Below are 11,902 nucleotides of genomic sequence, written 5' to 3' on the forward strand. Positions count from 1 at the left end.
TTGACCTCACAGATTGCAAGGACCTTGTCAGCTTACAATCCCTTACTTTTTATTTTTTACGCCTACGGCACCTGGTCGTCCTGGGTGGTCTCCCACCCGAGTCCTAACCAGGCCCGGCCCTGCTGAGCGCCCGAGATCGGACGGGACCGGGCGCGTTCAGGGCGGCGCGGCCGGAGACGTGTTGATTTTCTTGATCTTTTCAAAGAAATGCTTTTCATCTCAGCGATTGTCTCTGCTGTTGTCTAGGGGGACACTGACTTCCGCTGTCTTTATAATTCCCTTTCCTTCTGCTTGCTTAGAGTCTATCTTGTCCACCTCTTCTCTAGTTCTTTAGGCAGAATCTTACAATTTTTTTTTAATTTGGGCACGTTCCTCTTTTCTAATGTAAGTATTTAATGCTATGCATTTCTCGCTAAGCACCGTTTGTTGCAGCCCACGAATTTTTACATGTTATATTTTCATTTTTATCCAGTTCGATTATTATTTCTATTTTTTAGTTTCCCTTGGGACTTGCTCTTTCAACTCCTAGGTGACCGTGAAGTGTGTCCTTTAGTTGCCAAGTGTTTGGATTTCCTCGTTGACTTTGCTTATTTCTACTTCGATGCCATTGCGGTCAGAGGCACAGCTGGTATGGTGTCAGGTCTTGAATTTGTCGAGGCTGTTTCCTGGCTCAGGGTCTGGTCGACCGTGGGAAAAGGTCCCAGTGCTCGGAGGGCGGGTGAGACATGCTGTTGCGGGAGGGGACCCGGTAGGTGCCAGGGAGACCCTGGTGGCCGACGATAATGATGTCTCCTAGATCCGTGCCGGACTCTGTCTGGGAGTGCCACCGACTCGTGAGAGGGCTGCCGAAGTCTCCGGCGGTAACCACGGATCCGTTTTGCTTTTTAAAATAAGTCTTCAGATAACTCTTGAGCGAAAGAGCAAATTAAAAACGTTAAGCGGTCAATAATGAAAGAATGCTATTGATTAAAATCGTGTGAAATGCAGCCAACGTCAGTCTCAAAGGAAAGACTTTCCGGCCTTAGGTGCGTACCCAGAAAACGACGACTTACCAGCCATCGATCGAGAGATTAAAAGGATGAGAAAGGAATATTATGGACCGTTCTAGGTCAATATGTTCAGCAAATTCCTTGAAAAACACAAACTACCAAAGCTTGCCAAAGAAGTCGATCACCCGAACAGCCCTGTATCTATTAGAGAATTGAACTTTTAGTTAAAAACCTTCTCACAAGGAAAATTGAAATGAGTATGTATAGTGAAATAAATAGCTTGCTGGGCTTATGTTTTTAAAAACTCAACAACAAGAAAACAACTCGATTGGAAAAAAAATGACCAAACCACTTGAACGGACGCCTTGCTGAAGATTTCTGGGTGGCAATTACGTAAGCACATGAGAAGACGCTCCTTGCCGTTGGTTGGTAGGAAAATGCAAACTGACACCAGCAGGAGACACCACCGAGCACCTACTGAAGTGGCTAAAGTTAAAGACACTGACCGTGGGACTGGAGTGTGGGAGACGACCCGGGGTGACCGGACTTCCTGCCGCTCCTGACCGCCACGTGAACTGGTGCAACCCTTGTGGAAAGCGGTGGACGGTCTCTTGATGCTGTTTCCCGGGGGAGACGAAGGTGTGTGTCCACACGTGTTCACAGCAGCTTCGCCGGCAGCAGCCGGAAACTGGAGACCACCCAAATGTCCATCGAAGGACAAGCGAACTGGGGTCTGTCTGCCCACGCGGCGGACAGCACTCAGCAGCGCAGCGCACCAACCCCCACGGCTGGGTCTCCAACTAATGGCGGTGCTTGTCGAGGGGGGGCGGGGAAGAGGGAACTCGGGGTGATGGATGTGCTCACTGTCTCGAGTGGGGTGACAGTGTCACGGGTATATGCGAATTATGTCCAAACTTGTAAAATTGTGTCCTGCAAACGAGCACAGTTCGTTATGTCAGTTACACCTCAACAAAATCGTTACAACCCTCAAGTGGTCTTCGGACCCCTGGCTCCCGGGAGGGCCCTGCTCAGAGGCTGGGGGCCACGTGGGGGCAGGCGCGGCCGCAGGGAGAGGCCATGCGTAGCGCTCTGGCCCGCAGCCCCGGGCAGCTCCCAGCCAGCAGCCGGCCTCCCTTCGGCCCCTTCGCTGGAGCTGCGGGCTGGCTCTGTCACCTCAGGCCCAGGTCCAGCAGCTGAGCCCCTCGACGGGAATGACCAGCGTGTGGAGGGGCAGGGGGTTTAGGGGGCAGGGCTCTGCTCCTGGGCCATCGATGTCTGGACACAAGCTGTGGGCCCTCGAGTCTGGAGGACCCTGGCCAGCTCCACCAGCCACCCAGCGGCACCCACCCTGGGCACCACCCTGGGGTCGCTCATGGGGCAATGTCATCCGGGATCACACACAGGGGCAGCATCACCTCCCCCACCCCAGGGTTGTCCTTGGGGCAGCACCACCCGGGGGTCGCACATGGGGCTGCGCCACCCCATCTCGTGCTCCACCTTCCCCAGGGAGCCGGCACGCTGAGCTTTGGGCCGGAGCATGGCCGGGCGGCAGGCCCACCGGGAGGGCTGTTCCTTACGCTGGGATCCGAGCTGCGCTGGGGCTGGGGTGGGGGTCGGGGTGGGGGTGGCAGGGACCGCGTGTGGGTAGCTGTCTCCCCGAAACCCCAGAGGAGCCGGGGCACGGAACGATGCTGGAGCAGGGCAGGTCCAGGTGTGAAGGGGAGGCGGGGGCACAGAGTGACTATGCAGTGGGGTGGGCCAGAAACAGGAAGGAAAGAAAGTCGGGGAGACATACACATGCGCGCACGAGCACGCGCACGCGCACGCGCACGCGCGCGTGCATGCAGGCGGGAGGGAGGGACGGAGGAGAGGAAAGAAAAAATGTCCCAGCCGGCGAGGGCCGACCAAATGCCCCGCGGGGAAAAGCGACCGGAGTCGGAAGCACAGGGAATCAGGGCGGCCTCTGCCTTAGCCATTTGCTCTCACACAGGTAGCACAGGCCACCCGAGGGGAGGACACTGAGGGCACAAAGCAGGGCGACCTGGTCCTCGAAGGGCCAGGAAACAGACTAAAAACAGCAGGGCTGACCCCAGGTGGCCACGAACCAGCGACGGGAGGTTGCGTGTCACGCTGCGGACGGGGACCGGGCAGCGGGAGCGGACGCAGCCGTGGAGCAAAGACCGCCCAGGAGGAGGAGCCTGGGCAGGGGCCCCTTCAACTGGGATGAGACTCGCCCTCCTTGGTGTAGCAGAGGCAAAGGTGGGGACATGGGAGTTGACTGGTGTGCGGGCCCCAGGGAACACCTGCTCCCGGAGAAAGTTACCAGACCACCGACCTGTGGCAAAGCCTGCTGTTAGGAAAGTCAGGGTTAAGAGGCCATTGAGGTCCTGGACTTGAACTCCCACCCAGCCCTTCTGGAAAAATCTTCCCAGCGGTGACACAGGCAGGCAGGAAGTTCCCGGAGGGCCCAGGAGAGGGGACAGGACACAAGAAGGCAGAGGGGGGCAGAGGGATCGAAGGCCTGGGGAATTGGCTCCAACCGGTTCCTCCCAGGAGGGGGCAGGCGGCCTAGAGTGTCCCGCAGCCGACGATGGCCCCAGGGACGTTGGCCTGCGTCAGGACCGAGCTCAAGAGGGGACTGTGGACGAAGAAGCTTTACAAGCTGGACGGGGCCAAACTTTTGTGCAGAGAAGACGCCAAAGGCAGCGTCGACACCTTGACCTTGCGGAGCCTGCTGAGCGGCCGCGAGGGCGGGCGGGCGGCGGAGGTCTGGGGTCCACTTCGCGTTCCCGCGCGTGCGCATGCGCGGCGAGGGTCCAGCGTCACTGCCGCGTGCGGCTGTCCAGTCGCCCAGCACCATCTGCTGAAAACGCTGTCCTTTCCCCACCGAATCTTCCTGGCGCCTCGCTGAAGTTTCTTGACAACCAGTCCTTACTGCGAAGCTTTTTTTGTAAGCGGCAGTCTTTAAGGAAAAAAGCTTGGGGCTGACCCGAACCCGGCGTGCTCTCCGGCGAGTGTGACATTAATGCTTCATGCCTTGGGGCCAGATGCCTTGGGGGGAGGGGGGCAGTGAAACCCCAGGACTGAACGCTGGGCCGCCCTCAGCTTTGCTCGCGCTCCCAGACTCGGATTGACCCTGGACAGATGGGGGACCAGGGCCCCCCAAACAAAAACTCCCAGGGGAGGCCCTGCCCTTGTCCTCGCCCTCGCCAGGCCTTTCTGCCCTGGGTGCACCTCCTTTTCACGTGGGCCCCCTTCCCAAGAAGCTATGGCCTCATGGAGGGTGGGTGGGGAGCTCTGCCCGCTGCTTTCCTCTGTGCCCTGGCAACCTCGTGTCCATCCCACCCTGCGCTCTGCAGGGGTCCCCGGCCAGGCCCGTCCCTGCCAAGTCAGACAGGACTCTTTTTCCGCGGGCCCATTCCGGGGGAGGCCCAGCCGGGAGCGGCTGGTGAGATGCCAGCTTCCGCTGCCTTGGGCGCGTCGAGCATAGGGCAAGACCGTGCCGATGCTCCGGCCAGAGCAGCTCCAAGAAGGGGCACGGTGGCCCTGAGTGGCCAGTTCCCAGAATTCACTGCCTTTTCAACCTCCCTGGGGTCCAAGAGAAGCAGCAGTCTTCCCTGTGACCCCCCACCCTGCCCTCAGCCTCCCGTGTCACCACATGGGCTGCCCCAGTCAATTGGCTCAGCAGGGTTCCCTCCTGGGCCTCAGTGGTTATGCTGGTCCCCAAAACCGTGCTGGCACCGGAGGGTCCACGTCCATGTCCTCGACCAGCCCGGCGGCCAGGCCCCCAGTGACCCCACAGCCCCCCAAACCCGAGCCCCGGGCCCATCACGGGGTCCTGAATCCGGCTTCATTTTTGGAGCGTTCCCAGCCAATGGCCACTTCAAACCCAGCCAGACCCTGAGACTTGGATGCCACACTCGTCCACACACCAAAGAACTGTCACCCAGACATGACACCTGAATCCAGATCTGTAGCTTTGAAAATTTCGAGGACATAGGAAGGGGCTAAAAATTGACAAGATAAGCAATAGGACCAAGGACTTGGCTGACCCTGCAGAGGAAGCACGCTGGCTGGAGACGTGGGCTGACTTCGGTCCCAAGAAAACCAACTCTAAAGACACATAGTGGCGATTCCGGAAATCTTATGACAGGAAGATCGGCCATTAATTACTTTCTTTACACTTTCTTTACGTATAGTGAATCACTATCGTAGTTTACATTTTTTAAAGGCTATTTTGAGATGTACTGAAGTATTTATAAATGACACAATGTCTGGGGTTTGCTTCTAAATAACCCAGTGGGCAGGGAGGGGCCTGGAGGACGGAGGACGTGGCCAGCTGGGGCGGGCACATGGGTGCAGGCTGCTTGTTTTCAGGTAACTCGGGATGTTGTGGTTTTTAGTATATTTGGAACTGTGGAACCAGCACCACTATCCAAAGCTGGTTTTTTTTTAATACACTTGAAATGCTCCATGCTCCAGGACTAGGGTGTCTGGACCGGCTGCCAACAGACCATCTGTCCCACGTGTCTCTTGGCTGGGGCCGCTCCCACCTGTCCTGGGATGTCAAGACCTCAGGGCAGTACCCGCGCCGGCTCCTGCCCAGCCTGTCCGTCTGTCTGAGTCTGCAGTCCAGCAAACCAGAGCCTCCCCAGCCCCTTCCGGGCTTGCTGGACAATCGCCAGCACCCAAGAGCTCATGGCTCTGACTCAAGGGGCACCTCCCATAGCGGAAGAGGGCCCCCCCCCCCCACGGAAGTCAGCCTGCTGGAAACTCTCAAACCTGGAGGGCTTTGCAGCCCTGTGCTCGTTGGAAAGGGGTCCACGGTGGCTTGGATCTGCAAGACCAACGCTGACCAGACCCCTCCCTCTGCCACAGGCTACCCTGCATATCCAGGCAGGGCTGTGGCTTCTTCCTCCTCTGGGCCCTGCCCCCCATAAACCAGAGAGCCCTCATGGTGGGGTGCAGAGGGGGTCTTGCTGCCCTCGGGCACCAAGGCGGCCTGCAGAGCAGTGAGCAGCCTGGACGCAGGGACTGGATGCAAGGACTAGACGCAGAGCAGCTCCTGTCCTTTATTAGTGTCCCTGTGGGCGGCCCCTACCGGGGCGAAGACACAGTCCCTAGGCCCGTTTGCTGGGTCAGGCTGCTCTGGCAGCAGAACCTGGGCGGCGGTGTTTTGGCTGGTCAGCTGCTGGGGGCCCTGAAGGGTGATCGCTATCCACAGAGAGAGGGGCCCCGAGGACGCGGCACAGCCCGCCTCTGCCCCGGGGGCCGGAGGGGACAGCGTGGACGGTGTGAGGGACACTCCGCTCCCTGCAGACAGCGGCGCCTCTGGCGCTGAGGTTTTTGGTGAAACTAACCCTTAGAGCAGAAGGGGGCCTGGCCGGGGCGGGACGGGCCTGAGGGGCCCACAGCTCAGACCCTGCGTTCCCTGCCTCCTCCGCCACCTGCCCAGCAGCGCGGGGGCACAGCTACCTTCGAGAACGTCACAAAAGCTATGGTCCCTTTCCTAGGATAAAGTGCGCGTGCAGGCACACGCTTTGGTGGGCAATGCTGGGGGTCTGCACTCCCCCCTGCTCTGCCTCCCAGGTCCTTGAAAGAAGCTGCTGGAAGACGGTGCTGTGAGCCCTGGGCAGCTGCTCGGTGAAAGAAACGCCTCAGGGGCTGGAGAAGGGGCGGGGGATCCCAGAAAGCCTGGAGCCTGCCCCTCCCCCGCCAGGGCTGACTGCTCGGGGAGGGGAGAAGCCTGAACCTGCACGTGGAGCCCGCCCCTCCCAGTGAGGCGCAGGTGCGTGGATGGCGCCACTGGGGTGCCAGGTAGGGAGGGCCAAGGCGAAGCTACAGCGGAGGGGTGCTGGGGGGACAGCTCCTGGAAGGAGCTCCAGCCCAGGCAGGTGGGGGAGGACGGGGTGGGCGTCCTGGGCCAGGAATGGGGAGCTGGAGCCCTGCGGGCAGGTGCTGGGCTTAGGGCAGCGCTTGGCTTGCCGGGACTCTGGAAGAACTGGCACTGGGGGCCAGCACGGCCCAGCTCGCTCCCAGGGCCCCATCAGGATGGCACTTTGATGCCAAAGTGTTTGCGAAGCTGTTCCAGAAACACGAACGTGAGCACGGTGTGGGGCATGAGGCGGATGCCGGCGGGCAAGAGGCCCTGGATGGGGAAGGGGAAAAGGGAAGTGGCAAGACCTGGGAGGAACCCCGGCCCCCCGCCCCCCCAGCCCGGCCCCCCGCACCCCGCCCCCCCGGCCCTGCCCCCCCGCCCGGCCAAACCTTGTAAAAGGCCATGGGCCCGAGTCTCGCAGTCTCCGTGGCGCAGTGGAGCACGCCCTGTGGAAAATGACAAAGAAAGCAATAAAAAAAAAGCCGCCCCTCACTCAAGAGGCACAGAGGAACTCCCCCAGCACCGGCTGCTGGCTCTGCGCACTCACGTGGGTGTGACCCAATGGCCAGTGCAGATCACGGCCTGGAATATTCAAAGGTAAACTCAGGACAACACGTGAGCAAAGAGGTCACAGCCGTCCTGTCCGCTGACCGCCTGACCGCTGACGAGGCAAAGCCAGAACCCCTGAGGGCGCACCCAGTGGCAGGCCGACCCGCCTGGCACCCACAGCGGTGGGGGCTGCTGACCGCGGGGAAGGGTGAGAAGGGCAGGGGCAGGGCCTCGGGCGCCAGGAGGACACAGGTGCTGTGCGCACCGTGGGAGTCCCAGCGGGCGCTGGTCTCTGACTTAAAATGGCCCCTCGCCGACTTTCGCTGACTGTGGTGACCCTGCTGCCTCTGTGAACGTGTCTGAGAATCTGATTTAAATACACGCACAGGGCCAAGGGCTGTTCGGAGGCAGCTGGGGACGGCAACTGGGAGGGATGCGGTCGCAGGCGGAAGGACAGCTGCCATCCACGTCCCCGAACAAGGACACGGGTCCACCACCCGGGTCCCCCAGCCCACGCCCGGGGCTCCGGCCCCCGCTCACCTGATACTCGCCCTTGGAGTTCATCAGACGGGTCTTCAGCACGTCCAGGGGCTGGCACAGAAACGTGGCACACCCACCCTGGGGCAGGGGACATCCCCGCGGGCCTGTCAGGCAGGGCAGGGGTACCCCTGCACCCCTACAGGCCTGCCCCAAAGGCCCCTGGGCTGGACACCCAGGCGGCGTCCCAAGGGCTGCAGGGGGACACTAAGAACCGCTCTCGCCCGGGCACCGGCCGACCTGTGAGCTTTCCCAGCCCGGCACCCACACGCACAGTCTGAGAGGGGCACCCACCAGGGCGGGCCGGCGCCTCGGCCTGCAGGGCCCGGGTCCAGCCCAGGGGCCCTCAGCTCCTGAGACCGGTCACAGACCCCCACGAGTGCCACGCCCGGCACTCACTGCGATGAAGCTGGCGATGAAGTGAGTGACGATGCCGTCAGACAGGTACCCCATGCTGAGGACGAGCTGCTTGGCCTGGTCATAGCAGGACAGCTGTGGGGGTGGCAGAGGTGGTCAGGGTGCGAGGGACGGCCCCCAGCTCCACCGAAAGCAGACGGCAGCCCACGATGACACCACCCAGATCGACAAGACACCTTTTCCGCGGTCACCTACGCAGTCAGCACTCTTGGGTGGACAGGCAAGGCCGACAGGGAGGGGCCCGAGGTCACATCCCCAGTGCTCGCCTACGGTCCGGGGCCACTGCCTTGCTCTGAGATCTCTCCGAAGGCAGGGGCAGGGCCAGGCCCCCAGGTGTCCCCCGAAAGCCCTACCCCCGCAGCCCTACCTGGCCCACGGTCACCAACATCCCTCGACTAGACGCCATGGTCGCACCCGAGAACAGCTTCTTCAGACCCTCTGCCGGAGGAAGGGGCAAGCTGGGTGCCCACCCCGAACCTCGGCCTGCACCTGCCCCTGCCCCTCGGGCCCCGCCCCTGGGCCCTGCCACGCCAAGGGCCTGCTCCTCTCACCTTCTCGGGCCACACGGTACAGGCCGTCCAGGGCGTGCGCGTAGCTGCCAGGGACAGAATGGGCCCACGTGAGGCTCTCCCTGACCTCCGGCTCCCATGGGGACCTCCCGGGAAGAGCCACAGCCCCATTGCAGGGGCCCAGGGACAACAGCCTCCTCCAACAGCTCAGATGGTCTCCCCCCTCGGGGGGCCTCAGCACCTGAAGACCCCCTGAGTTCTACGAGAAAACACCTCCAGGTGGCTGCCAGCCCTGACGCTGGTCCCGTCGGTGGGCTGCCGTCGAGGGCGGGAGGAGGGGCTGCTGTGCCCGGTCCCTTCCCAGCCCGTCCGCTTGGTGTGCCCCCCCCACAGCTCACCCTCCGGCCAGAGGGTGGACCAGCAGCTCGTGTGGAGCCACATCCCACCTGAACTGACGCCGACACCTGGAGGTCAAGTGTAGCGCCCTCCACGACCAGAGCCTTACCGCTCCCAGAGCCTCTGAAAGGCCCAGGCCCACTCAGACTGCTGGACTGTCCCCCACAGAATGGGAGTGAGGCGTGGGCAGAGGGAAAGTGACCAGTGCCCGGTCCCTGCCATTCAGCCCCCAACACCAGATTCCCCTGGTGACCCCAGTACTGATGCACACAGTGTATGTTTCCAAAAGCTGCCAGCCAGCCACCTCGCTCCACTCTGGGTGACCCATAGGTGAGGTGACCCGCTGGCCTTCCTGGCCGGGGCCCCTGCACCCGCCAGCCCCAGCCCAGGACGGAACTCGGCCCACTACTCACTTTCGGCGCTGATCCTGGGGCAGCTTCATGTCGTTCTGCATCCTGAAACGACCACGCAGGGTCAGAGGGCAGCGGGCCCAGACACGCCCCTGCAGGCCCCAGCGGCAGTGGGGACCGCCCCGCCACCCACCACAGGCTCAGCGGCACCCCGCCCAATGCTCAGGACGCCAAGCTTGGAGTGGCTTGTTCCAGGCTGAGCCCTGACCCTGTCAGGGGACAGGAAATACTCTGACCTTGGGAAAGACACTGACCTGACGTTGACCATGTCAGCGGGAGTCCCCACGAAACCTCCGATGCAACCTGGGGCAACAGACCCCGGAGCCAACATGTGACCGCTGGCGGTGCCCTCGTGGAGACGCCTGTGCGCCTCCCAGCAGCCCGCCCCGATCTGGCCCCTGCCCGCCCAGCTACTCACCACTGAGGGAACCCAGCAACACCTTCTTGTAGAAGGGCAGGGGCCCCTGGCTGTCCTTGGCCACCTGGTCACGCACGGTCTCGTAGATGGCGAATCGGGTCAGGGAGTAGGTCATCTGGGGGGAGGGGCCCCATGTCAAGGGTGCAGGTGAAGGGGCGGGCTGGGCAGGACCACACCCCTAGGCCCTCCTACCCCAGCCATCCAGGTACATGGCCATCCCTTGGGGACCATGGGGACACTGAGGAACCCTCCCAAGGCCACAAAGCCAGCAAGCGGTTGAGCAGAGTCCAAAGCCCTGCACCCTACTCTCTCCCTCCCTGGGCCTCGGTTTCCCCATCTGTAAGTGAAGGTCTCGGCTGGCTGAGAGAGCAGGGCCAGCACTGGAAGGCGGAGGGCGACTCGCCCCACCCCGCCCTGCCCCGCGCCCACCCAGGGTTGCGGCTCCCAGGGACTCAGGGTTCCTTCCTCCCAAGCAGCCCTGACGAGGAGAAAGTCGCTTCAGTGCCCACGGGGTGCCCACAGCGGGCAGACGCGGCCACGTCCGGGCCTGGGGATGCCAGCCGTCCCTCCTGCCCGCCTGGGCTGCTCAGAGCGTGGGCTCTGGGGCCAGGACCTACGGGAGCTCCGCTGGGGGCCGCTGGTGGGGAACGCAAGGCACCTGTCTGCACAGGGAGGCGCTCAGGCCGCTGTAGAGCGCCAGGATGCCGTCGGAGCGCACCACCTGCAGCGCCATGCCAGTCATGCGCAGCTTCACCTCCTGCTGCGTCTGCAGGTGCACCTGTGGGCGGGGGAGGGATCACGCCTGCTCAGAGCGGCCCCCGCCCTGGGCCCCCCGCCCGCCGCCTTCAACCCCACCCCGCTGATGACCCTGCGGGCCAAGTGCTATCGCACCCCATGTGGAGACGGGGAGCAGGCGCAGGGAGGAAGAAGCCTCCTAAGGGGCCCAGCTGGGATGCCACCGCACCTGGCACCAGTCTCTGTCCCACGTTATTGTCTTACGAGGGACAATACCAGGTGCCTCGTGTGCCCGCCAGGCCCAAGAGAAATACTCTGCACACATCTCTGAGGCCTCGAGGCAGCTGCTGTGGGCAGGGGTCTTCAGCCCCATTTTATAGATGAGAAAACTGAGGCAGGACACAGCAGGGTGACTCTGGAGCCCCTCTGTTTAGCCACACCCACTTCTCAGGAGGAACAAAGTTACCCGGACGTGGAGACTGGCAGAGGCAGGTGGGAATCCACCAGGGCAAAGGCCACCTCAGACGGTCACATCCTGGCTGGGCCTGCTTGGGTAGGTTAGTGGCCTGTGCCTCAGTTTCTCCTACATGCTGCGAGGATTAAGGGGCACAGTGGGTGAACCCCATCCTGCCTCTGGCTGGCGGCTCCAGGTGGTGGGACAGCGAAGGTGGGTGCGCATGGGGGTTTCCCCATCTGTTAGTGAAGGTCTCGGCTGGCTGAGAGAGCAGGGCCAGCACTGGAAGGCAGAGGGCAGCTCGGCCCACCCCGCCCTGCCCCGCACCCACCCAGGGTTGCGGGGTTCCTTCCTCCCAAGCAGCCTTGACGAGGAGAAAGTCACTTCAGTGCCCACAGGGTGCCCACAGCGGGCAGACGCGGCCACGTCCGGGCCTGGGGATGCCAGCCGTCCCTCCTGCCCGCCTGGGCTGCTCAGAGCGTGCTCCCATGCCCAGCTCAGCAACACACACGCCGTCCTCCTGCTGCTGAGCCACGCCAGGCAGGACAGAGGGCACGGGGCCTGGGGACAGGGACGCCACGAGGGCAGCAGCTCCCGTCCAGGCAAGAAG

The 11,902-nt window shown here is 62.4% G+C and overlaps 1 protein-coding gene and 1 pseudogene across 1 annotated transcript in view; both read right to left on the bottom strand.

The window, feature by feature from the left end:
- Positions 1-59: 59 nt before the first annotated feature.
- On the bottom strand, positions 60-178 carry LOC111728777 (annotated as a pseudogene).
- Positions 179-6,037: 5,859 nt separating this feature from the next.
- Positions 6,038-11,902, bottom strand: part of SLC25A10 (solute carrier family 25 member 10) — a 7,575-nt gene continuing 1,710 nt past the window's right edge. The window contains exons 2-11 of the mRNA XM_011373694.2: positions 10,762-10,881; positions 10,104-10,218; positions 9,940-9,988; positions 9,689-9,730; positions 8,922-8,965; positions 8,738-8,808; positions 8,353-8,445; positions 7,957-8,034; positions 7,257-7,313; positions 6,038-7,137 (exon numbers count right to left, since the gene is read on the bottom strand). Coding sequence (XP_011371996.1) covers positions 7,036-7,137; positions 7,257-7,313; positions 7,957-8,034; positions 8,353-8,445; positions 8,738-8,808; positions 8,922-8,965; positions 9,689-9,730; positions 9,940-9,988; positions 10,104-10,218; positions 10,762-10,881 — 771 coding nt within the window. The 3' untranslated portion in view covers positions 6,038-7,035. The remainder of the gene's footprint in view (positions 7,138-7,256; positions 7,314-7,956; positions 8,035-8,352; positions 8,446-8,737; positions 8,809-8,921; positions 8,966-9,688; positions 9,731-9,939; positions 9,989-10,103; positions 10,219-10,761; positions 10,882-11,902) is intronic.

The sequence above is a fragment of the Pteropus vampyrus genome, unplaced genomic scaffold, assembly GCF_000151845.1.
Source record: "Pteropus vampyrus isolate Shadow unplaced genomic scaffold, Pvam_2.0 Scaffold227, whole genome shotgun sequence".
Taxonomy (NCBI): Eukaryota; Metazoa; Chordata; class Mammalia; order Chiroptera; family Pteropodidae; genus Pteropus; species Pteropus vampyrus.